This window comes from the organism of the source record quoted next, unplaced genomic scaffold, assembly GCF_019419815.1.
Source record: "Pyrus x bretschneideri cultivar Hongxiangsu unplaced genomic scaffold, Pyrus_bretschneideri_v1 Contig42, whole genome shotgun sequence".
In the NCBI taxonomy this organism is placed as follows: Eukaryota; Viridiplantae; Streptophyta; class Magnoliopsida; order Rosales; family Rosaceae; genus Pyrus; species Pyrus x bretschneideri.
In genome coordinates, this window is record NW_025999746.1 from 2,098,145 (window position 1) to 2,124,229 (window position 26,085).

The 26,085-nt window shown below is 36.5% G+C and overlaps 2 protein-coding genes across 4 annotated transcripts; both read left to right on the forward strand.

Moving 5' to 3' along the window:
- The first annotated feature begins 9,095 nt into the window (after positions 1 to 9,095).
- Positions 9,096 to 11,548, forward strand: LOC103935939 (short-chain dehydrogenase TIC 32 B, chloroplastic). 2 transcript variants are annotated; one of them, XM_009345771.3, is made up of 9 exons: positions 9,096 to 9,242; positions 9,308 to 9,472; positions 9,557 to 9,788; positions 9,898 to 9,977; positions 10,059 to 10,215; positions 10,497 to 10,578; positions 10,695 to 10,782; positions 10,876 to 10,922; positions 11,028 to 11,548. In XM_009345771.3, the coding sequence occupies exons 2-9, from the start codon at positions 9,349 to 9,351 to the stop codon at positions 11,229 to 11,231; spliced, it is 1,014 nt and encodes a 337-aa protein (XP_009344046.1). In that variant the 5' UTR covers positions 9,096 to 9,242; positions 9,308 to 9,348; the 3' UTR covers positions 11,232 to 11,548. The 2 variants fall into 2 exon arrangements, with proteins under 2 accessions (XP_009344046.1, XP_009344047.1); XM_009345772.3 differs by having other exon boundaries at positions 9,106 to 9,242; positions 9,331 to 9,472.
- Positions 11,549 to 21,606: 10,058 nt separating this feature from the next.
- LOC103950144 (methyltransferase-like protein 17, mitochondrial) lies at positions 21,607 to 25,485 on the forward strand. Of its 2 annotated transcripts, none has more exons than XM_009361301.3 (12): positions 21,607 to 21,824; positions 21,893 to 22,158; positions 22,427 to 22,500; positions 22,585 to 22,679; positions 22,902 to 22,999; positions 23,088 to 23,171; positions 23,457 to 23,537; positions 23,661 to 23,744; positions 23,871 to 23,966; positions 24,107 to 24,189; positions 24,571 to 24,659; positions 24,825 to 25,485. In XM_009361301.3, exons 1-12 carry the CDS (start codon positions 21,689 to 21,691, stop codon positions 25,157 to 25,159), a joined length of 1,521 nt encoding a protein of 506 aa, XP_009359576.2. In that variant the 5' UTR covers positions 21,607 to 21,688; the 3' UTR covers positions 25,160 to 25,485. The 2 variants fall into 2 exon arrangements, with proteins under 2 accessions (XP_009359576.2, XP_048422717.1); XM_048566760.1 differs by having other exon boundaries at positions 21,682 to 21,824; positions 21,898 to 22,158.
- Positions 25,486 to 26,085: the final 600 nt, after the last annotated feature.

Consider the following 26,085-nt stretch of genomic DNA (forward strand, 5'->3'; position numbering starts at 1 on the left):
GCTTCTCCCCCTTCGTAAGCATTTCTTTCCTTACACCAAAAAAATGGACCTGACGGCTGACGTATTCAAGTCATTGAGTTATAATTTTGAAAATTTGAGGGTCTTATTCCATTGGATTTTGAAGATGATCCTACGTGATGCCTTGTTGATGATAAGCATGGGTGGCTTCTAGTAAAACCCAGCATTAAAATTAAATTTTAAAAAATTGGCATAAGAACTGATCATTCTTAGTGGGTTTACAATGAATGTACAGATTCATTGGATGTCCCTATTCTGCAAAAATTGGCTCGGAATCAAGTGCCCCTTTTTTTAATTTCCAAAGTTTTTTCTTTTATAGCTGAAATTTTGTGAAAGATGTTTGATTAGATATGCTTATGCGAAATTCAATTCTGCATATTATACTCGGTGGATTGAGATTGTATGCGCAAATGAAGTGTGTAATAAATTAATAATACCTCCAAATTGATGTAAAACACTTGTTGTATTTATATCATCATCAAAAAAGTAAGTTCATTTAAGCCTGATACTATTTGCTTTGCTTCTCCAATTGTTCTATATCAATTTTTAGAAGAGGCGGCTTTCATGCTTATGTCGAGTTCATGTCTTTTTTAGACTCTGTTGGTAAATAAATTTGATGAAATAGCTAAGAGATAGAGTGAAGTCACAATGGACGCCCCCTTCGATTTCATGGCCTCTCTCATCCATCACATGACTGCATCCGATCAAGCAATGCATGATATGTGGTTCATGTGTGGCTTCTTAATTAGGGATAGAATTTACTTAACTAAGTTGTTGGCAGCAAATGTACAAATAGTGTTTGTTGAATTGATTATTTTGGGTTGTAGTTACTGAACTTCTATGTGTTTAGGTATCTTCCTACTCATTTGACAATTATGAATGAAAATATTGAATGTTTTAGGTTTATCTTCTTCCCCTTTTCTCTTTACTTCTCCTTGATTCTACAAAAATGATCGAGGACAAGTTGAACTGATTCTGCAAAAATGGTTGATGACTGATTGAACTGATTCTGCAAAAATGGTCGATGACGGGTTAAACTGATTATGCAAAAATGGTCATGGACTGACTGAACTGATTCTGCAGAAATGGTAGAGGATGGGTTCAACAGATTTTGCAAAAATGGTTGATCACGAGGGTTGATCTGATTCTGCAAAAATGGTCAATGATTGATTGAACTGATTCTGCAAAAATGGTCATGGTCAAGGATGAGTTGAATTAATTTTGTTGGAGTTGTGAGGGCTAGGTTCTACTAACAGTCCTAAAGCCTTAGGGGTATAATTGGTATTTTAAAACATTATTTCCATATTTTTGGTCTGGACTTTAGTTGTTTTTATGTTTTTGTCTCTTATTGACATGTTTAAAAATTAGTGGAGTTCCTTGAAATATGGTGAAAGTTTTTGTTTCTATATATAAAGCTCCCATTTTTTTTTCCTATAAGATTTGTATCATTGAAACGTATGTGAAAAATATGTGCATTAACAAGAGTAATATAAATGTGACAAATACAATATGCCTGATTTTTTTAAATGTGGATTCTTTTTTTATAATTTTTCTCTTGCCAATGTATTTTCCCTATAATTGAGAAATATACACAAAACGGAAATATTTTTCAGCAAACTTACGCACCTATGTCGATTTCCCGAATTTACTAACCAAGCTTACTACTGATTTACACTAAAAAAAAGACAGGTTAAATCCGAAATGCAAAATATTGAAGAAGATGACTCTAACCACCACGGCACCATTCACCACTTGCTATTAAATTACAAATTAGACAACATATTTTAACAAAGATCCTCTAAGTTACCACATTACTAATGATTTTATTTCTTTTCAATAAAAAATATATGATACCACACCTCGATAAAATCCAATTGCTTATTGGGGAATCTGTTTTATCTCATCCGAGTCAGAGCATGTACGTGTGATGACTTATGTTGGCATTGGCTTTTTGTTCTTGTTATAAAGTCACTATCCTCCCCTAAAAACCAACACGAACTGCTAATTACAACTTACAACGCAACAGCCAAACCTACTCTTACTTAAACAAAGATCTCTCCATCATTTAGAGGATTTATATCCCTTAAACTGACCCACCACCCACTACATACATAAGATTAGGACCTAATCAATCAATTAATTAAATATTTTTCCATTTAAATGGGTTGAGGCATTGAGTCACTAAAGATTAATGCCAATTATATGTCACATATTAGTTGGAGTATGATCAAACAGCTACGCAAATTTTTGATTAACTAATTAATCAACTTCGACCAGCTTTGGGAAATTATTGTACAATCAATCAAAAGCTCCCAATCAGTGCCTCTTCTATGGCAAATCTAACCTTTCTGTCCTAATCACAAAAATAATATTAAGAAGCTGAGTGGAAGCTGAACAACCCAAGAGTGCAGCATGCAATACAAATCATTAATATGACCCGGATACCCAACCATATTATAACCCGAATCTATATTAAACCCACATAACACGTAATGTAGCCCATGAATCCTAAAATTAGGTATTTATCATTCGAAAAGCCTTTGACATTTTCTTAGGTTTTATAAAATTCGACTGATACTTGCTAAGATGATTCTCTCAAAAGTGAGACTCTCCCTATAGATTCTTTGTCATCTCACTGTCTAATGTCAATTATCGTGCCAACATTATAAAAATTGGGCAAAAATATGAAGTGACAGAGAATACATGGAAAATCTTACTTATATATATATATATATATATATATATATATATCTAACCTATCAAAATAACATTTTTTAGTGTATATGTATGTGCCAAAATGGTGTGACGGTGCAATGATGTAACCTTGGTTCATAAGAAACTCATTAACATATTAATATATATTAAACTAAGGATTTTACTAACTAATGTGTGATTGAGTTAAAGGGATGATTGATGTCATCAAATGGAGAATCGTTTACAGAAAAATTAAGATTGGAAGCCCTGAACCCTAACTTTAAGAGAAGAGGGACCCTGCAAGATTCTGCAGGTATACACAAAGGAGATAGTGGCAATCATTGAATCATGGTAGTATTCAAATGGCTATAAATCCATATATGCTTTTGATGATACAAAATGGGTTATTCTATATTTGAATTGGGAAATGAGTGAGTGGAAAGTATACAATGACCAAAGGCTCCAAGATTTTGCATATTATATAAACAAGGTTAAACAATATTGTCATGGGATCTGGTCATTTCTTAATCACTTCAATTTGATTAGTCAAAAAGAGTTGGCGAACTAACAAAACACCCAAATCCAATGTTTTAATCACTTTATTAGGGTTGCTGAGAAGGTTACGAGGCTTCATTGTAGTGAAACAGATGAGCTTGCAAAACGGGACCATAATCCCAATACTTAATAGATAATTTATTTATTTATTTCTTGTCTCTAGCTAGTAATTATATTTAATGAAAGTGCTCTAATAAGCAGCATTTGAACTTAAAAGTAAAGCTATCTTGCCACTGATTTAAAACCTTTTATTACTCCAAAATGATTTTGATTCATTTTAAAATTGCACGTCAAGAGATCACACCTAGCTAGCCGGTGCATGCCTTCAATCCACAATTCATTTCTTCTTAATTTTTTCACTCGATATTCGGGAAATGAGAGATTGAAAACAGAACCTCAAGTGTAATGGTGAATGTTCTTAATAATTTGAGTTATAATTTATCAAACTCCATGCAACTCAAGAATTTAAAGTTAATTTTTTTTATTTTTTTTGGCTTCCCGTTGTTCAACGAAGGCCTAATAAGAATTAAATTAATTAATTGTACCCTTTTCTTTTTCTGGTAGGGTTGGGGCCAATGGACAACCTAGATGTGAAAGGCTGCATAAATGTTTCCCCCTTTAGAGATAGCAGGGCATGATAAATACCCAGCAAGATGAATGAGATGCCATCAGCATGTTAGGATAGGATAAGAACACTTTTTTCATGGCCTCTGAAATTTACAGATAATGTCTAAAGTAAAAAGAACCGTATAAATGATATATTGACATCTATTAATATATGGATTGGGGGCCGGCGAACTGGATATGTAGGGTTAGGACCTCATGAGCACCATGTTAATTTCTAACCTAATGCATTCTGTACTGAATCAAGGATAAAAAAAACAACAAAACCGCTTTACTATAAGAGCTTATGTATATAATAGGGTTCTATCCTTCCAATGTGATGCATTTAGATTGCATGATATAGGGTTCTATCCTTCCAATGTGATGCATTTAGATTGCATGACAATTCGATCGTCGCAGTTTCGTACTAGAAATCTTCCTCAGCCTAAACCCTAAACCACTATATATGATTGCATATACAATATCAGTACATATATAAAACTTTGATACAAACAGTTACTGCTAACGAGTACAACTTATCCTTACAAAACCGGCTTGTAACGAACACATGCCCAACTGGTTATATATGCTTTGCTAGAAAATTCGAAAATATTCACTTACATGCTGGTTAGTGAAGTAAAAAAATTCGTGTTTTTAACCCAATTTATAACTTTGGTTTCACAAAGAGTAAAGGTAATTGTAGTCCCTTATTTTGTCAATGTGACTACTCTTTTCGAAGGGTTTACAATCACGAATAGTATCAAAATAACGTAAAGAAAAGCAAAAACATGTGATATGGCAGCACCAGATATAAAAGTTAATGTGAGGAGATGAGATCATATACCCTCTCAATACAAATGTGAGTAATACTATATAGAATTTAATCAATTGTGGAAGAATGATATGATGCTATAAGGTCCCCGCAGGAGGGCACGGGCACTATAGAAATAGAGAAAGGCTTCAAAAGCTAAAGATTCAGTACTTCTTTTTCGCTTTATTATCTACATTTTGGCTAATAATAAAAAGGAGCTACCACCTCTTGTACCCAACTTTTATCAAAACTATTACACATCACAACTAACGTGCCCCAAAAGAATTGATATATATATACATACATACATACATATATATATATATATATATATTCTCTTTGTTCAATTATACAACCTCATTGGATTGAATGAAGAATCAACTTTTATAATTCATCCGTTTTAGGTCGATGGAGACATCTGATTATTTGACATCAAACATATGCAAGGTATACCCTATAGGTTTACGATTTCGTAAGAGAGAAATGAAATGGTACACTTAGACATGTGATTATTTGACATGACTGTTGATTCTAAATATTATAAAGCTTATGTGGCATGTAGGGCGAGTAACTATGAGCTAACTATGTTATTCTTGTGAATGCAAGCAAGCCAACTCACAATTGAGCTCAGTTGGGTGAGTAGAATAGATGTGGTGATGGTGTCTAATGCACTGCTAACTTCTATACTTGTGTGACTACGACTGACGAAGGAACACCTCTTAGCCTAGGGTTCTAGAACCTAAAGACAAGGTTGCACATTTCACTGCAAAGTTCAGAATCCCATGCATGAGGTTTGGCCACCTCAACTATATTCGTGAGAATATAAATGCGCCGAATCGGTATCAAGTTAGAGGGGCACATGTACTCAAAAGAGATGAGAGTTTTTATAGTGAACATGGTTGTGCCATCTGAATGATGGACTGCAAAATGCACTTGAGAGTAACTAATCATAGAACAAAATTCACTTCGCTAGGAAGATAATGAAGTGGCCTTTTTTTAGCAAAGGAATCAAAGATAATTCCTTGGCAAAGATTTGGATAGATAACCGACCAAACTAGAAGTAGTGATGTTCCACCGAACTGAAGTTACTTCCAGAACGATAAGTTCTACAACTCCGATGATGTTCTAACGAATTGAATATGTTGCAGGTTGTCAATCCAGTGATGTTCTGACGAACTGAATATGTGCTGATAGGGGGATGAGGGGGGTTAGGATAATTAGTATTTTTCTCAAGGTTATGAGAAGGTTTCATGTAGAGCGAGGTTTTCACGAAGAACGCTTGAGTTGTTTGTTTGTTGAGTTGATGGAGTTTTTCATGTTGTAGAACCTCTTCTATTTGTAAGGGTGAATTTGTGATGGCCAAGCATGTCGAAATAGAAAAATTATGATATTATTCCAATTCCTTGACATATTCTCTGAACATGCTCAGAATTATTCTCGATCAAAACTCTATCGTGGCCAAATTTCGCCCTCTTCGATTATCTAAACCTAGACTTATTATGCGACTAATTCATTCCTTATTCCACCAGCCACAATCATCAATCCTTAATATATTCTAATCCTTATTAGAAAACATCCCAATCCCCAACATCCCTAACCGGAACTCGGCTACTCCATCAACACTGCATTTTACTTTTGGGTTGAGCACTCCACGATTTGCCCGAGACTCTATTCGGCCAAAAATGTGGATTTAGACCCAAACAATGACATAAGTAAATTTTCCTTGAGACTAAAGATCAATTAATCACATGTCCATAACTTATAAATTTATGTTGTTAAAAAAAAACCTTGTAAATTAATGAACATAATTATGTTTTACGAATGTAAGAGAAAATTGAGTAAAAAACGATACATCATATATTCACAACCTTACAAGTTGACTTGTAAAATCATGTTTTATGGAAAGTTGTCCAACTGGTTGAGGATGATACGTCATATATTCATAACTAATTTTTTTTGTAATGCCCTAAACCTAAACACAAAACTGCAACTACCTTTAATGACTTAAAAAGTTGTGTTTATAAGAGTGTCTAAGGTTATTATCAAAGGATAATTAGTGTATTTAGTGGCTCAAAACAAAATAAAAACAATCAAAACCTAATTGATTAGCAAATTAAAAAAAAAGAAAAATGAATGAAAATGGCTTGAAAACTTTGAATTTTAACGATAAGGACAAAATAAAGGGTAAAGTGAATAGTATCAGGATTGATTTTTTAGTGTAAAAATATGATTTTTCGTTAAAGTAAATTGTACATTGAGCTTCGTTAAAATTAAAAAAAAAATAAATAAATAATCAAATAAATGAAAGAGGGGAGGAGGTTTGAAGAAGAATGATTGACCGGAGGCGACTTTTATATTCCAAAGAAAATGCAAGATTCGAGGTGGCAGGATTGACCGATCTGTAGAAACTTGGAACTCTCACGTGCGATTCCCCTTTGACAAATCCCAAAAATTGGCACACTTTCATACATTCATTTCATTCACTTAATTCCTTGACACTTGTGCCTTCTCTTCTCTTATTATTTAATTTCTATTTATTTTCCTATTTAATTAATTAATTTCCGATTCGATCCCAAATGGTTTACCGGCTATCCCACGAGGATGTAACCCGCTTTTATTCGAGGATGATTATTTTGTGTTTACTTGCTTATTTTTTCGGCTTAATTTGGGAATATTCTTTGAAACTCCACTTTAATTTTATTTTGTTCCCTAAAATTTAATATGTGCCACTTCATTATTATTTTTCATATGATTGAATATCTTAATAGATATGGTGTTGAGTTTTTAGTCATATCTCGGATTGAAAACTCTCTTCTCCTAAATTATTATAAAAGTTTCGAACCCTTTTCATCTTTACTTAATAATAATAAAATTAAAAAAATAAAAATTTATGCCACTTTACATTTTGAAACTCAATTTTTACATTACTTTGCTATACTTCGCTAGTTCCATTAAAAAATATTTAAGTTCGTTGATATGGCATCATTGGATCCACTTATTCCTGTTATAAAATCCCTGTTAACTATTTAATATTTTGAAAATGTTTAAAGAAATTAAAAATCAAACTAAAGAAAGAAAAAAACGCCAACTCTTTCCCTATTCAGTCACTCCGCCTCCGCACTGTGCCGGTGGGAGTGGGGTGGGTTTTGGCTACATTTGGGAAGAACATGTTGCTCTTTTTTTTTTTAACCTTACAGTTTTCAATTTCACTAGATGAAGAATTTAGATTTTCATAGGAACTTTTCTTCTTATTAGTATCTTAATCTCATCAATTGTACAAGAAAAATGAGCATGGCCCTTTTTCCTTGTCCTTTAACATTGTATTAAAGGAAATCTCAAAGAAGATTTCAGAAATTAATATGTTAAATACTTTTAGAAAAGATAAACAAAAATAGAAGTAGATGATTCGGTGCATTATTGCTAGATCTTTAATTTAATGGTTAAAGATGCTATAAAAAAGATATAGTAAATGGTTTGATACATTATTGCCTGATTCTTTTCCATTAACTCAATCAAACATATTTTTTTAGGTGCTCCGTAGTATCTCATACTTTGTATTTTTAATTGTTAGATTTTTGTTTAAAAATAAAAAATTAAGATTTGATGGTTAAAATACCTTAGTACCGACTACTCTGAAAACCCAGAAAGTTTTGATCAATCATAACCCTAATATCCCAAAGAAAGATATAAACGCAATTAAACCGGCCCTCATTCTTTTAAGAAATAATTTGTCTCCATTTGGTTTGATGAGATATTATGTTGGAGTTTGACTCACATGAATACAACAAAAATATATACATGTGATAAGTTCGATTTTCAATTATGACTAACCTCACTCTTATGACGTAATTTTATTATGACTGTGTATGCATGTATGTTGTAAAAGTATCTCTGTAAACATGAGCATCTAATTAGTTAAAAACTATATCACCTTGAGCCAACTTCATAATATACTCTCATGATCCGAATCGTTTATTTTCTAAATTTTCATTCAAATATTTACAAAAATTTGGAATAAGTAATACTTAAGTAGAAGGTAGATGGATAGCTAGAATCACAATTAAAAAAAAAAAAAGGAAATCAACCTAAACATGCCAAATAAAATTTTAACTTGATCTATCAATCACTGAAAAATATACAGAGGTCGTTTGAAAGTGCTTTTAAAATTAAAGAGATTTTAGAGAAATATTTTTGGATTCCAAAATTAAGCACTTGACGTGTTTTCTGTAATAAATATTAGCTAATATTTTTTAAAGCACTTGAAAACTCGATGCGCCCTAAAGTACTTCAAGTGCTTTTATCAGAGTTAATTGAATTTTGCAAAGGATTGTTTTTAAAAATATTTTCACAAAAACCTCCTTCAACTATTTTAAAAGCACTTTTAAACGAGCTCGTTATCCTATATGCCATCCCCTTCTCTCAATCTCAACCATTATATAAAATCTCTCTCCCCAATCCACTCTCTCTTGGTTTTCTCTCTCCTTCCTCAACCCTCTCTCTTCAGTCTGTGTGCAAAGCGGCTCGTACTCCTTCAGGGACAGTGAGTAACCTAACCAAAAACGTACGTGCTTTGTCTCTCTCTCTCTCTCTCTCTCTCTCTCTCATTTGTTTTGTTGTGTGTTATAGTTAACGTGGTCAAAACACACTAGTCTCAGTGATACACAAAAATGCTCGACACTTTCAAGTACCTGATCGGCTCACCCGGTGCCAGCGGCTACGGTTCAAAGAGCACAGCCGAGCAAGTCACTGACGCCTCCGCCGATCTCCACCAGATCACCGCCATCATCACAGGTACTTACGCGCAATCCTCGCCGTCTGATTACAATCAGTTTTCCTTATTTTTAACCGATCGTGTGGTTTTTCGGATTATTTCAGGTGCCACGTCAGGGATCGGAGCTGAGACTGCCCGAGTTTTAGCCAAGCGCGGGGCAAAGCTTGTCCTCCCGGCTCGAAGCCTCAAAGCTGCCGAGGATGCCAAGGCTCGAATCGTCTCCGAGTTTCCCGGCTCGAAGATCATCGTCATGGCGCTCGATCTCAGCTCCCTCGCCTCTGTTAGGAGCTTCGTCTCCGATTTCGAGTCCCTCCGGCTGCCTCTTAATCTCCTTATGTAAATATTCTCTTTCTTTCTTGTTTTCTGCTTGGTTGCCGAGAAAATGCAAGAAAAGAAAAGAAAACGAAAACTGACTGAAAAGGTTTCATTTGTTTGTTTGTCTAAGAAACAACGCCGGAAAGTTTGCGCACGAGCACGCGATTTCCGAAGACGGAATCGAAATGACCTTTGCTACTAATTATCTCGGTAATTATAACTTTTACTCCGACTAAAGCTAAAATTAGTACTATTTTTGTATTTTTTATTGAACACGTTAATATTTTTTAGGTCATTTTCTGTTGACGAAGCTGTTGCTCAACAAAATGATCGAAACAGCGGGGGTTAGCGGCGTTCAAGGACGAATCGTGAACGTGTCGTCGTCTATTCATCGCTGGTTTTCCGGCGATATAATCCGATATCTTGGCAATATAAGCCGAAGCAGAAGGTGAGTTATATTATAATATGTGAATTTATTATTTAGTATTATGATTTGATTGGTTTGTGATGCATGAACTATGTTATCACTGTTATTATAACACATAGATTAGTAACATACTGTTATTATTAAACGTTGATTGGTAACATAAATCGATATGAAGAATCGGGAACTGTAGCCGATCGATCGGGTTGGATTTCATTTTGATTGTTTAAATGATTATAATCAATTTGTCTTCGGGAGTTTGACCTTTTTTTTATCTGAATTGGAAAATTTGTCTGGAAGCTTAGCCAGTACGACGAGACACGTGCGTACGCGCTCTCAAAGCTCGCCAACGTCTTGCACACCAAGGAACTTGCTCGCAGACTCAAGGTTTGGTGATTAAAAAGCGATTTTTGTTTCTTTCTTTGTTTGTGTTTTTCTTCAAATTATTGTCCCTAATTTTGTTTTATTTATTTTATTTTATTCAATGTTTTTACTAAAATCAGGAAATGGAGGCCAACGTGACCGTTAACTGCGTGCATCCGGGTATCGTTAAAACCCGCCTCACCCGAGAACGTGAAGGTCTTGCCACAGGTTCGGTTTTCGTCACAAGAAACTGTGAATTGATTAGTTGAAATTTTTGTGTAATACTTTTGTACTAAATGAAAAGGGTTTTTGAATATGTAGATTTGGTGTTCCTCTTTGCTTCAAAGCTCTTGAAAACAATCCCTCAGGTTAGTTTATGAATATTAGGATGATTATGTTGGAGCGTCAGTAACAGTTTAGTTAATTATACTCTTTATGCGATAACTTTAGTTTCTTTGTATGCACTATTGAAGGCTGCTGCGACGACATGTTATGTTGCTACTCATCCTAGGCTGTTGGGCGTGTCTGGGAAGTACTTTGCTGATTGCAACGAGACATCACCGTCGAAGATGGGGTCGAACTTAAGCGAAGCTGCTCAATTATGGTCTGCCTCTGAAATCATGGTGTCCAAGAATTCCAATGCTATCTTTGATCCAACCCACCACTTGGAGTACTAAAACAATGGAAAATTGATCGTCAATCATATATAGAGAAACAGAAAAGCATCTTAATTATATAACTAGCTAGTTCTTACTTCTTAATGTCTGTTAAATTAGCTAGCTAAAATACAGTAGTAAAGTGTAGGAGAGAGTTAAATAGGAAAGAAGAAGGAGAAATATAATTACACAGCTAGCTTTGAACATAAGTGGTAGTTTTAGTGGCATGAATATTTAGATAAGGGAAAGGCTTTTGATGCATGAATATATATTATGAAGTGAATGAATGGTTTTCTTAGTTGGAACCAAGTCATGACCAATGAAATTAAAGTTGTTTATTTTGTTGGTTTCTATATCATTTTTGAGGTGTATGTTATTAGATGATGCCGGTCTTACTCTCTTAGAATATTGGATTGTTCATTGGTGTATTAATTTTTATATAATTTTTCAATACAAGCCATATTAAAGTAGAGAAATTCAAACTTAAAATCTTGAATACAGAGTAATGTTCATAACTACTTAAACACTAAGTCTCTTGCATTCATTAGTGTAGCATATATATATAAAACAATGATTTGAGGTGCTTGGTAGAATTATTTAGAGTTAACTGTGGACTTTGGTTGGAGATCAAAAAGTTCTTTTTTTGATATATTGGATTAGTCATTGGTGTATTTTATATATATATATATATAATTTTTCAATAAAAGTCACGTTAGGGTAGGAAAATTCGAACTTAGGATTTCGAATACAGAGTAATGTTCATAATTACTTAAACCATAAGTCTCTTGCATTCATTAGTGTAGTATATATAAACAATGAGTTGAGGTGTTTGATCGAATTATTTAGAGTTAAATGTGGACTTTGGTTGCAGATCAAGAAAGTTCTTGGAACCCTAGTTTGTGTTAATTAATACATGTACTTATTTCTGGAATAGTATAATATATTTGGCTTTTCTTTACGGAAAATATATCTGTTGTTTTTATTTTTCCTGGACATACATGTGGAGGAAATATATTATGTTTGTCCATATGGACTAGAAGAAGAATATGATGGAAGGGCGTGATTAAGATTTAAGAACATGGGGTCAGTTAGTTGCATGTGGTGGTGGTGGTTGTATTTTGAAGAGTCTTTGGGACTACTGTGATGGGGTCTACTACTAGCATGCGCGCTGAGTCTGGTGACTGTAGCTGATGCATGCGTTCAAGGAAAGGAAATTCCAAGTTCTCAAAAGCTTTTCCAAAAGGAAACTTTGGAATCCAAATGTGTTTTTCGGTGTTACATGATCCACAAAATTTTTCTTAGGTAGACAAGGTACAAGGTTTGTCGGCGAGTTGGGTTTTAGTGATGGTTGTGCCGGAGGATTTAAAAGGAAATTGGGATAGAAAAATTTAAATGAAATGAGTGAATTTAGGTCAAATGAGTTTTTCTCCGTGTGTTCGCGCACACCTCTACTGCCTGCCCTGCCCCAGCCCCCTTCCCCATCTGGATGGGCAAAATTGGGTACTTGCCATACCATATATGAATCCCCTCTTGCATCCGTGATACTGTTTCCGGTTTATATAATTCGTACACTTATTTATCATGTTAACTAGTACTGTGTCCTATGTTCATAAAATATTAATCATCTTGTTTTCTTATATTATAATCATTAATACATAAATTAACAAAAACAATCGTGGATTATTTTGTGAGATGCTCACACTAAAGCATTTCTCCAAATAAATAAAGGAAAACATCAGAGGGAGACACCTTTTATTGCAAAGAAAGACAGAAGGGGTCTCTGTCTGTGAAATGGTAATTAGGTCGAAAAACATAAAGCCGCGGTTTACAGAAACCCTAGATTGCTATTAATTGTCTCGATCAGAAGGACTTATTGATGCTTCCTGTTATCTATTTGGACACGAATTCCCAAGGCCAAGGCTAAATGCAGCATGCAGATCAGACACTGAGCAGTTAATTGTCTGAGTCTTGTCTCTCCAAATTAATATGATCTCTGCCTCTGCGTAATATTTTTCATGCTCTGATTATTGTAGTCGTTAAATTAAGTCTACTATTATTGTGTTATGACTTGTGAGTGCATCTTAGTTGATTATTGGGGTTGAGTTGGGTTAAGCTATGTAATGAATCAGCAATATTATGATGTCGAAGTCGTATTATGAGAGTTGAATATGTGACATGTATAAGTGAAGAGAAGTATTACTAAACCGCAATGCTAAATAAAGTGAGGCCACAATAGACTTGAAGAGAACACGAGAGGGATGAAGGTGCTCGTTTATGAAATTTCTATTATTTCGTTCCTTACATATGGTATAGAGAATAGCTGGAGGCACAGCTTCCTGCACATTGTCGTCAAAGTTCCACCATATATCAAGAATTCTAGGTTTAAAAAGGATCGCAAACTTTTCAACATGTGTGAGAATACTCTTGGAGCTAGAAAGTAAGAAATTTTTTTAGTTACATAGTTACAATCTCTAAAATTAATTGTAACATACGTCCCTGATTGAATAATTATTACTAGGGTTCTCCACACATCAAAATGTATATTTGTCACTATTTCTCCCACAGGCTTGGTAACTCTTGGTAGCTGCTCTCTCAGTTGATATCAATGTTTGAAAAGAGACGTCAAATTCTACAAGTTTTGTGTCTTATTCATACTTTTTGTAGACAGCCAACCACCAACGAACCTCAGAGATCCTTTGAGCGAGCTCTACACCCTTACGCATTTCTGTTACGAGATTCTCTAGTTCCTTATTTGAGAGATACAGCACTCCGTTATGGTCTGCTATAAAGTCTATACATGGCTGAGTCTAGCGTGTATTAGTTGAATATCAGAGTACCCTACCAACAAACGAACAAACCAACTATAAATTAATATAATTTTATTAAACGAATGAAAGATTGCCATAACGGCTACATAACTTAAGATGCTACATTGTGAACAACTTAACTTATTTTACAAGTTACAAAGCATCATATATATAGAAAACTAACATAACCCTAATATACAAGAAAATGAAACCCTAATTCTAACAGGCTAAGTTCAAATTCAAATAATCCTAAATTCCAACAACGTCAAACTCATGATGGTGGTACACGACAAGAGTTTGCCAACAAGAAGATGTGGATGCAAACTCCATTAGGTGAACACAACAAGGCAAGCTCCATTAGGCGAACACGACAAGGCAAGCTCCATTCAGTGAACACGACATGACAAGCTCTGTTCGGCGGACACGAAAAGGCAAGCTTCGTTAGGCGGACACGACAAGGCAAAGCTTTGTTAAGCAGACACGACAAGGCAAGCTCCGTTAAGCGGACACGACAAGGCAAGCTCCGTTAAGCGGACACGACAAGGCAAGCGAGCAAACAATATTCAAGTGAACAAACAAGCGAGCAAGCATTCAAGCGAACAAACAAGCAATTAAAATGCCTATCCAAACTTTCGAACAAACGGAAATCCAATTCACCACGTACACAACTTCACTCGAGTGATCACAAATCCAAGCATTCGAGCAGTTGATGTGGTGGGCAACAAGTTCCAAACACAAACACAATAGCAACAACACGTTTGCCTCAACAAAAAGGAACAAATACTGCCCACCAACTCTTTTCCACTAGAAACTTTTCACGGGTCAACAAACTTTTTTTTCTTTGCTTTCCTCCTCTCTGTGAACAAAGTTTGGTAACAGATGGTGGGTGCGGCGGTGGCTGGGTATAGGGCAAGCAAGTTCATGTCTAGGTGCGGTTATGGGACGACATCAGGTTACAAGTCCGAGCAGCAATGGTCCCGGTGGGTTCAACGGATTCCAGGTAGCAATGGGTTTCGATCTGGGCTTCAAAAAAGTTGCCAGGCAGCGGTGGTGCGAATCGAATCAGGCGGTACAGGTTGTAGCAGCGAGTGCGACGGCCGATTCGTGCAGGCGTGGCTGGTCTTCAAGAAACAGGAGTCATAGATCACCGCTTGTCAACAGAAACGGTGACAAACACAATATCTGAACAACAAACGCGAAACAGTAGCAGCTCGCTTCAGACTTAAGGCTTCGAGCATATTCAACTCTTTTCTTTTCTTTTTTTTTTTCTTTTTTTGTGGTAAACATCAAAGCCCTAATCTAGAACATAAACATCGAACATACAAACAGCTCATAGCCATCAAGAGTAGATTAAATTCCAAAAGATCAAACCTACTATGATACCAAGTTGAATATCAGAGTGCACTACTAACAAACGAAATGTTGAATTATAAGTGTTGAGCTGAAAAGTTTAGAATAAGATTTCTTAAATTGGTGTATCCACTTGTGCAAAATAATGCCAAGTGTAAAGTTCTGTTTTTGTAAAAGGCCATGAGTGTCATGTGTTGGTTGATCCATGTAATTAGATAGATCAGTGGCTAAGATAAAATGCAGTGTGTGTGTGGTCCAAGTTAAGGCCAATGGTTATGTAAAAGCGAGTGGTGTGTGCTCCTTATTTTTTTCCTATAGTGAAAACATCTCTCTCTGCAACTTTTACGAGTGTGAAAAGAAAACCATTCAGTTTCCAATTTGTTCATTCTTGTTCTTTGTTCAGCTTTCTCTCTACTAGGTCTAAACCCATTGAATTCATTCACACTAACATGGTATCAGAGCCAGGTTGGATTTAAGAATTTGGGCGTAAATCTGTGAAGTTATCGAGCTCAATCGAAGCTCCCTTGAAGCTCCGTGAAGGTTGTCGATTCAGATCAAAAACATGTCTGGATCTGGAGGCTCGAAAGTGAGGACTCCAATTTTCTTCGGTGAGAACTACGAGTTCTGGAGAATTAAAATGGCAACAATATTCAAATCTCTTGGGTTATGGAATCTGGTAGAGAAGGGGATTACAACCTCCAATCCGAAGAAGAAGAAAGCTGGAGAAGCATAGGAGGATGATGAAGAAATGGTAGCTGTTTTGATGAAAGACGCAAAGGCTTTGGAAATCATTCAGAATGCAGTCTCAGATCAAATCTTCCCACGAATCGCCAATGCCGAGTCAGCTAAGATGGCATGGGATTTGTTGTACGGAGAATATCATGGTGGTGATCAGGTACGATATGTGAAATTGCAGAATCTTAGAAGAGAATTTGAATATGCTAGGATGCGAGATGATGAGTCTTTATCTAGCTATCTTACACAGTTGAATGAACTAATTAATCAGATGAGAACATTTGGTGAATCTCTGTCAAATGAGAGACTTGTGCAGAAAGTTCTGATTAGTCTCAGCAAACCTTATGATTCTATCTGTTTGGTTATAGAAAATACAAAGTGTCTAGAGACTGTAGAATTGCAGGAAGTAGTTGCAATCTTAAAGAGTCAAGAACAACGGTTTGATCTGCATACTGTTGATACTACTGGGAAAACATTCTCATCTTTCTCAGTGAGTCCAAAGGAGCAAAATAGGGGCGCAGTTCAATCTGGTTCATCTCAGTTCCAGAAGAATTGGAATAATAAGGGCAAGAAATGGCGTTCAAAACCCAAGTTTCAGCAGAAATTTCCTGCTAATTCTGCACATAATGCACAATCAATGGGTCAGATATTACAAAACCACAATGCAGGGTATGCTTTAAGTTTCACTTTGGAGAATGTAGATATAAAGGGAAACCTAAATGCTATAACTGTGAAAAGTTTGGACACTGGGCTAGAGAGTGCATAGTAGGCAAATCAGTGCAAAAGGCAAACAGTGCTAATCAAGTAGAGGTAACAGAGAACCTGTTTTATGCAAATAGCACAATCACTAAATCAAAAGTGAATGGAGAATGGTATGTTGACAGTGGTTGTAACATCCATATGACAGGGGATTCAAAGTTGTTGATAGACATGAAGACAAATGTGGTTGGCAAAGTTCAAATGCCCACAGAAGAACTCATGAATATGGCAGGTTTTGGTACACTTGTGATAGACACAAGCAAAGGTAGAAAATATGTCAAAGAAGTAATGTACTTACCTGGGTTGAAGGAAAACTTGCTAAGTATGGGTCAGATGGATGAACACGGTTACTACCTGGTATTTAGGGGAAAGATGTGTAGCATCTTTGATGGTCCTTCATTGGATTGTCTGGTACTCAAAGTTGAAATGAAAAAGAACAGGTGTTATCCTTTGACACTGATACCAAATGATCAGGTTGTACTAAGAGCAAGTATTTCTAAGTCTACTTGGATATGGCACAAGAGACTAGGTCATCTACATTTTAGAAGTCTTCAATAGCTTAAGAACAAAGAAATGGTGCATGGTCTTCCAGTTTTAGAAGAAGTGGATGAAGTTTGTGAAGGTTGTCAGTTTGGGAAACAGCATAAAGAGTGGTTTCCAAAGAATCAGGCATGGAGAGTAAGCAAACCTCTAGAGCTGGTGCATGTAGATCTTTATGGTCCTATGCAAAATGACTCTCTTGCGGGTAACAAATATTTTATGCTTCTTGTAGATGACTGTACAAGAATGATGTGGGTTTATTTTCTGAAATACAAGTTAGATGCATTGATCTATTTTAGAAAATTCAAATCCATGGTGGAGTTACAAAGTGGTTTTAAAGTAAAATGTCTGAGAAGTGATAGAGGGGGTGAATTCACATCCAGTGAATTCAATAAAATGTGTGAAGATGCAGGGATTCAAAGATAGTTTTCTATGGCTTATACTCCACAACAGAATGGAGTGGTAGAGAGGAAGAACAGAGCTGTAGTTGAAATGGCAAAAGCTATGCTTCATGACAAAGGATTACCTTACTATTTATGGGCAGAATCTGTACTCACAGCTGTCTACATACTAAATAGATGTCCTACAAGAGCTCTTGGAGAAGTAACTCCATTTGAAGCATTCAATGGTCGAAAACCTGGAATTGCACATCTTAAAATCTTTGGTTGTTTGTGTTATGTACACACACCAAGTGAGTTGAGACAGAAACTAGATGCAAAGAGTGTCAAGGGCATATTTGTAGGTTATGCAACCTGTGAAAAGGGGTACAGAGTGTATGACCCTCTTAGTAAAAAGCTTATACTCTCAAGAGATGTAGTGTTTAATGAAAATGCAGCCTGGGAATGGAAGAAAGCTTCTGAGAATTATGTAACTGTGTTGAATCATAATGAGTTATCTGAGATGCCTAAATGTACTTCATCAGGGACAACTCCAGAAGGTAATGACTATGCTTTGTCACCAAGTCTGGTATCTTTTCATGAATCTGTAAGTGATGTGAACAGCAGCATAAGAAAGACTCAAGCTTTTGATCATACTCCATTGAGATGGAGGAATCTAGATGATGTTCTAGCACAATGCAATATTTGCATTATGGAACCTGAAAAGTTTGAAGAGGCAGCTAAAGATGAATCATGGATGAAGGCTATGAAAGATGAATTGTCAATGATTGAGAAGAATGCAACATGGGATCTAGTGAACAGACCAAGTGATAAACCTATAATTGGGGTTAAGTGGGTGTTCAAGACCAAGCTTAATCTTGATAGGACAGTGCAAAAGCATAAGGCAAGGTTGGTAGCCAAGGGATATGCTCAGAAACCAGGTGTTGATTACAATGAAACGTTTGCACCTGTAGCTAGACTTGATACAATTCGGACTCTAATTGCTTTGGCAGCTCAGAAAAGTTGGAAATTATACCAACTAGATGTGAAATCTGCTTTTCTGAATGGAGTACTCGAAGAAGAGGTTTATGTAGAACAACCAGATGGGTTTGTGATCAAGGGGAGTGAAGACAAGGTGTACAAGCTTCATAAAGCTTTGTATGGTCTAAAACAGGCACCAAGGGCCTGGTATAGTGAAATTGATACCTACTTTGCTCACTGTGGATTTGTGAAAAGTCAAAGTGAAGCTACTCTTTACATCAAAGCAAGGGGAGGAGAAATTCTAATTGTTTCAATTTATGTGGATGACATAATGTATACTGGAAATAGCAATGGGATGTTGAAGGAGTTCAAGGAAGACATGATGATAAAATATGAGATGACAGATTTGGGACTTCTTCACCATTTTCTTGGTATGGGTGTCATTCAAACTCACACAAGTATATTTATCCATCAAAGAAAGTATGCAGCTTCCTTGTTGGATAAGTTTGGTTTGAATGAGTGTAAATCTGTGTTCACACCTCTTGTTTCATCAGAGAAGCTATGCAAAGATGATGGCAGTGGTTCAACAAGTGAGGAACAATATCGAAGAATTGTGGGAAGTTTGTTGTATCTCACAGCTACTCGACCAAATATAATGTATGCTACAAGCCTTCTAGCCCGATTCATGCACTGTCCTACAAACAAACACTTTGGAATAGCCAAAAGGGTGCTTAGATACATCAAGGGAACATTAGATTATGGTCTGGAGTATGTAAAAGGAAAGAATGCAATGTTAATCGGATTCTATGATAGTGATTGGGGAGGATCTGTTGATGACAGCAAAAGCACTTCTGGTTATGCATTTTCTTTTGGCAATGAAGTGTTCTCATGGGCCTCTGTGAAGCAAAATTGTGTAGCACTCTCTACTACAGAAGCAGAGTACATTAGTGCCTCTGAAGCAACTGCTCAAGTCATTTGGCGTAGATCTGTACTTGAAGATTTTGGTGAGATGCAAACTGAAGCAACTCCAATGCACTGTGACAATACAACTGCAATTGCAATCACTAAAAATCCAGTTTTTCATCAGAAAACCAAGCACATTGACAGAAGGTATCATTTCATCAAGAGTGCACTCCAGGAAGGGATAATCGATTTAGTGTATAGTCCAACAAATGACCAGGTGGCAGACATATTCACTAAGGCTTTAACAAAGGATCAATTCAACTATCTCAGGGATATGTTTGGTGTGAAATCAGCTCAAAACTTAAAGGGGAGTGTTGAATTATAAGTGTTGAGCTGAAAAGTTTAGAATAAGATTTCTTAAATTGGTGTATCCACTTGTGCAAAATAATGCCAAGTGTAAAGTTCTGTTTTTGTAAAAGGCCATGAGTGTCATGTGTTGGTTGATCCATGTAATTAGATAGATCAGTGGCTAAGATAAAATGCAGTGTGTGTGTGGTCCAAGTTAAGGCCAATGGTTATGTAAAAGCGAGTGGTGTGTGCTCCTTATTTTTTTCCTATAGTGAAAACATCTCTCTCTGCAACTTTTGCGAGTGTGAAAAGAAAACCATTCAGTTTCCAATTTGTTCATTCTTGTTCTCTGTTCAGCTCTCTCTCTACTAGGTCTAAACCCATTGAATTCATTCACACTAACAAAACCAACTATAAACAAAAATAATTTTATTAAATGAATGAAAGATTGTCACGACGACTACATAACTCAAGATGCTACATTGTGAACAACTTAGCATCATATATAGAGAGCTAACATAACCCTAACATACAAGAAAATGAAAACCCTAATTCTAACTGGCTAAGCCCAAATTCAAATCATAAAATAATCCTAAATTCCAACATATTCGAGGTATCCGAGGATGCGCTCAAACATCTTAGTCTTGTCCTGAGCTCGTATAACACTTGCGCTAGGGCAGCCTTTTGCACACCATTCCCTTCAATTCGCTTGTGCACATCCGTCACTGTACTACCAAAAACTCTACTCCCACATCCTTCCTAACTGCTGCTTTCTTTCTATCAATTCATCAAGCTTGTTACTGGTCTTCCTAGCCAAAAGAAAGTCTTCTTGCCCAGCCATTCTTTCTTGGGATTTCAGTCTATCCAACAACCTTCCAAAGAGACAAATCCAAATCAACAATCGTGCACCTACCAGCTTTCGGTATCTTCCTAACGAGCTCTCTAAACTTCTCCATTTGTCTTTGTAGACTTTGTAATTCGTCGTCTTCTTCTATCTTTTGGATAAGTTGTGGTCATAAACATTGTATTGTCAACTTGAGATCTCCGAGGAAGAGTTTATGGTGCACAGCAGTCGTGTCGGTAGATTTCGTAACACAATTCCACGTTATGGTATTCTCTAAAAAGTGCTTCTAGCGCAGCCGCTCCAACTAAAACCAGTGCCATCATCTACCAGGGTCTGGCACGTAAAAATAGTAATTGAGAAAACACACATTCTCTCTCTCTAAAGTTTTAATTGATACCAAATTCTACTAGAACTGGAAATCCCAATTAAGATTTTGTCCAAATCCTATTGGATTTGAGATTTAATTAGTAGACAATTTTAATCAACTAGGGAAAGAAAACCAATTTTTCCCGGATTTGTTAGTCAAATAAACCAGATATTATTACAGAAGAATGATTGTTTGTCTCATACATAAACAATTAGGGAAACACCGCCTTAATTCTTTTCAAAAAAGTAAACACTGCCGCAATGTATTAGTCATACTTAATCAGCACTAGGCCCTTGTTTAAGATCCAGAAAAGCCCATTCCACCTGTAAACACAGCCCCACCCAATCAAGCCCAAACCGCTAAAACCCTGAAAATCGCATAAACCCCCGATGAAAGTTAACAAAACTCAACCATCCTAGCCCTCTCGAGTCTCGATCGATCTCCTCATCTCCTCCGCCATACCGGAAATGGCGACTACCCTACTCCCGGAGACCGCCCAAAAGCTCCTATCCCAAGAAACCCTCCGCTCCGCCGCCAAACAATCCCAGCGCTGCCTCACAACCCCCGTCCGCCTCCGCCGCGCCATAAAAAAATACCTCCGAGGTATAACTGTACATCTCTATTATCTATGTAAATTGTGCAAATTTAATTTATGGGTTTTGGGATTTTAGAGCAGGATGAGCCCCACATGAAGAGGAAGGTCCTGAGGCTATCGGAATCCTTTAGCCAAATCAAGGATGTGAACTCGCAGCTTGTTACGGCGACTTCGCAGCAACTCGTTGAGGACCCTTTGCGGTCTGTGGACCAATCCCAGCGGTGGAAGATCAAGAGCTCATACGGTGACATCGGCCTCAGCTACAGAGACGATGAGACCGTTGCTTATGTTGCTTCCAGAATGCCTGCTGTCTTCTCTGCCTGTCACAGAGTGCTCAAGGAGGTATGAATTGGGGAATTTTTGTATCTGGATAGTTTTCTATAGTTTCAAATTATGCTTATTGGTCCTGTATTTGGTTGCTAGCTGAGAAAATGGTGGAAAGGAGAGAAATTTATTTTCAATTTTTGCTAGAAATGAGCTTCTTAGCTTGAATTTGATACGGTATTGTGTATTTTTAGGTTCTTAGCTTGAATTTGATTAGGGTTGTTCTGAAGTTTTGGTTTTTCTGTGTAATAATTCTGGCGAAATTTCTGTATTTGCTGCTTTACAGGTTCGAAGAAGGCTACCTGAGTTCTCTCCAGCTAAAGTATTGGATTTTGGTGCTGGCACGGGTTCAGCTTTCTGGTGAAAAGCTCATTCGGTGTTATCTTTTTGTTGTTAACAATGTGAAACTGTGAATTTGGTTGTAATGTGACTTGAATGCTATAGGGCACTACAAGAAGTCTGGCCGAATTCCTTGGAGAAAGTTAATTTAGTGGAGCCATCCCAATCAATGCAGCGGGCAGGGCAGAAGCTTATACAAGGTTCTTAATGATTTGAATGCTCAAACTGTTCAATCAATATTATTTTGTCAAGATTATTTGTATAATAATTATTTCAAAGATAAATTGTCTATAACTGGTAGAGCTGCAGTTGTTAAAGAACCAATCTACTAAAACCTGCCGATTACAATGTTTCATGCATTATCAAAGAGTGTCATAGAGCTCAGTGAAAAATCTGATGTCTTTATGTCATGGTTATTTCAGGTCAGAAGAACTTGCCACTTATTCATAGTTATGATAGCCTCCAGTCGTTGACTAAAAGTATCAACAAGTCAGAGAGAGAACATGACCTTGTAATTGCTGTAAGTTCTATAAATTTCAACCTTCAAGTTTGCCTTGGAATGTTGGGTACAAACAATAACTTCTGTTTGTTCTTTTTTGCAACGGAAGTCCTATGTGCTTGGAGAGATACCATCACTCAAGGATCGAATTACTATAGTACGCCAGCTCTGGGATCTTACACAGGATGTCCTGGTATGCTTTCCTTCTCCGGACGGATGAGTTTTGTGTTTCACTATGATTTCATGACAAAACAATTTTGTATGATCTTATGCCCTGGTTTATGCCATTAACTAAGAGGCAAGCATTAGGTAGTTTATGCTCTTCTGACAATCGATTTTGTAAAGGGGCTAAAGAAAGAATTACTGATAATTGTATCACTATCCCTTTTATAATCATTATCATGGCAGTTTTTAGTTTGGAACTTTCCAATTTTCAGCCTAATATTTTTACCCTTTGATTTTCTTAAAATTTTCCTAGGTTTTGATTGAACCTGGAACACCACAAGGATCTAGTATCATATCTCAGATGCGCTCGCATATATTATGGATGGAAAAAAGGGTAAGTTGTTTTTCTTGTTATTTGTTCTTTGAGATGACTTTTGAGTTAACATGCTTGTTCAAGTTATGTACTGGCATTACGTCTTTACAATCATTCATAATTGACACACTCATCACTTCTTAGAAATGCCGGAAATCTAAAGATGGAACTGATGAAGCTTCCAAGGACTTGGTGACTCAAAAGAGTGGTGCATTTATAGTTGCGCCGGTGAGTACAAGAGCCCTTTAGCTCATATTTTTCTGTTTCGAAACTAATATGTTGCCCAGTTTCTCTTTTGTTTTCCCTAATAGTGTGAATTCTCTCATTTTATTTTATACTTTTTTTTTGATGTAGTGCTCTCATGATGGACAATGTCCGCTGGAGAAAGCTGGAAAGTACTGTCATTTTGTTCAGCGCTTGGAGAGGACATCTGTTCAGCGTGCATTCAAGGTTGATCCTTAAATCCATCCACACTTCATTGGATCCAGTAGTCAGTTGGAACCATAACTTTTTCCTTTTTCCTTTCCTGTTACATTATGATTAAAGTACGTGCTTTTTAATTGATATTACCTACCTTGATATTTTTGTAGCGGTCCAAGGGTGGCCAACCATTACGTGGCTTTGAAGATGAGAAATTTAGCTTCGTTGCTTTCAGGCGGGGACAAAGACCACGGTTAGTATTTTTTTTGTGTGTTTTTGTTCAAAATTGTGGATTGTGGGAGCTTTAGTATTCTTCTTAGACAATGGAAGCCTAAAAGTCCATTCTCATAAAGCTATTCAGTGGTTTAGTCAATTTTTAATTGGGTTTAATCTGTCATCATGTGGTTTTGTTTTGGCTAATTGAGTGTCTTTCTTATTAAACACAACTAACTGGCAATTACCTTAATTAAGTGATCGCAATCATAAACATTTTGAATGAAGCCAGTCAATAACTTTCTAAATAAAAGATTTCTGGTCCAAATATGTACTTCCTTCACAGTTCGGTTCTTTTTATTCATAAATATACTCGTGTTGTGAATTCTTCTCTTATGCCTGCACTGGTTAATGTGATTAGGGAACCTTGGCCGCTTGATGGTATGAAATTTGAGACTTTAAAGGAGCAACATGCTAAACGCAGTACAGAAGATCTTGAAATTGACATTGGTAAGTCTTAAATGACCATCCTTCACTACAAGCATCTTGAGAGGCCCCCATATAATGAACTTTGTCTTCAATATATTATGTAATGTATTCGATTAATACTAACATTCTGGCCATTTGTTAACTCTTATTTCTTGGGTTCTAAGAATTTGTGTTTGACCTGGACAGATGAGTTAATTAACTCGCAGCAAGTTGACCTCGTTCCATTTGAAGAATTGAATCCAGTTAACTATGATTCCGATGTTATGGAACCTGATTTAGTGGATGAAAATAACGAAGATGAGGAAGATGAAACAGGTCATGCTGATCTTGGTGGTGGTTGGGGTAGGATTATCTATATGCCTGTACGAAGGGGCAAGCAGGTTACAATGGATGTTTGTCGATCAACCAAACTAGATGGTTCAGAAGGCGAGCTTCAGAGAGTGGTTGTCACAAAGAGTAAGAACCCTACATTACATCTGCAGGCCCGAAAGTCCATATGGGGAGACTTATGGCCCTTTTGAAGATAAATGTCCGTCACGTTGTAACCACAATGTATACGGAACTATGATGTTGTGATGCATGTTCATTATTTGATTCTATGTACCTAACTTACCATGGGAACAATACATGAGTAGTCTAGGGTTTGTGCGGGTGAGTGTCGGAGGCCATTAGCTTATTGGTTATTCTTATGACGTGTTTACTTGGAATGAATTGGAATGGGTATTAGAATTATTCCCGTTCCTAACTCCAAATGTGTTGGTAAATACAAGGATATTGGAATTATTTTAATTCCGAGTTTCCATGTGTTTAGTAACGCACGAAAATAAAGAAAGATGTCATTCTCACATTATACAATCACATGGTTAGTTGATTGATTTATTCAATTCATCACTTAATTCATACCAAGTAAGCTGGGCATCACATCAATTTGGCAAACTATAAACGTAAGTGGCTAACCAACCTCCCAATCAGATTTAAAATTTTAATACCATCAGAACAAAATCAGATTTAAAATTTTAATTAGGGGTAAATGCTTAATCCAATTGATGAAAAACAATTTTGATACTGATGGTGCAGTTCACTAGGTCTCTCCGCTGCCTGGAGTACCACCCCTGAATATGTCACGAAAAGAAGCTAATGCAATTGAGCAAGTTGCACGACAACACTGTTCAGGCAGGAAATCTCTTTGGGAGGGGTCCCTGGCTCGAGCACATAGATCTCCGAGGAGTTGGCACCTTTGTTGGTTGTCTGGCTCCTGCTTGTTGAGATGCTGCAAGAGGACAAAGTTAGTTCTGAAAGGTGCATTTGTGGGGCCTTAGGTGTAGGCCTTGAGATTCACAAACAAAACTAAGTGTTTAGGCGTGCCATTGCCATCTCAGTATGGCAGATGTCGAACAAATGTATTTAAGTCGATTACTTGCGCCCCAAGTTATTCTGACTTCTTGTT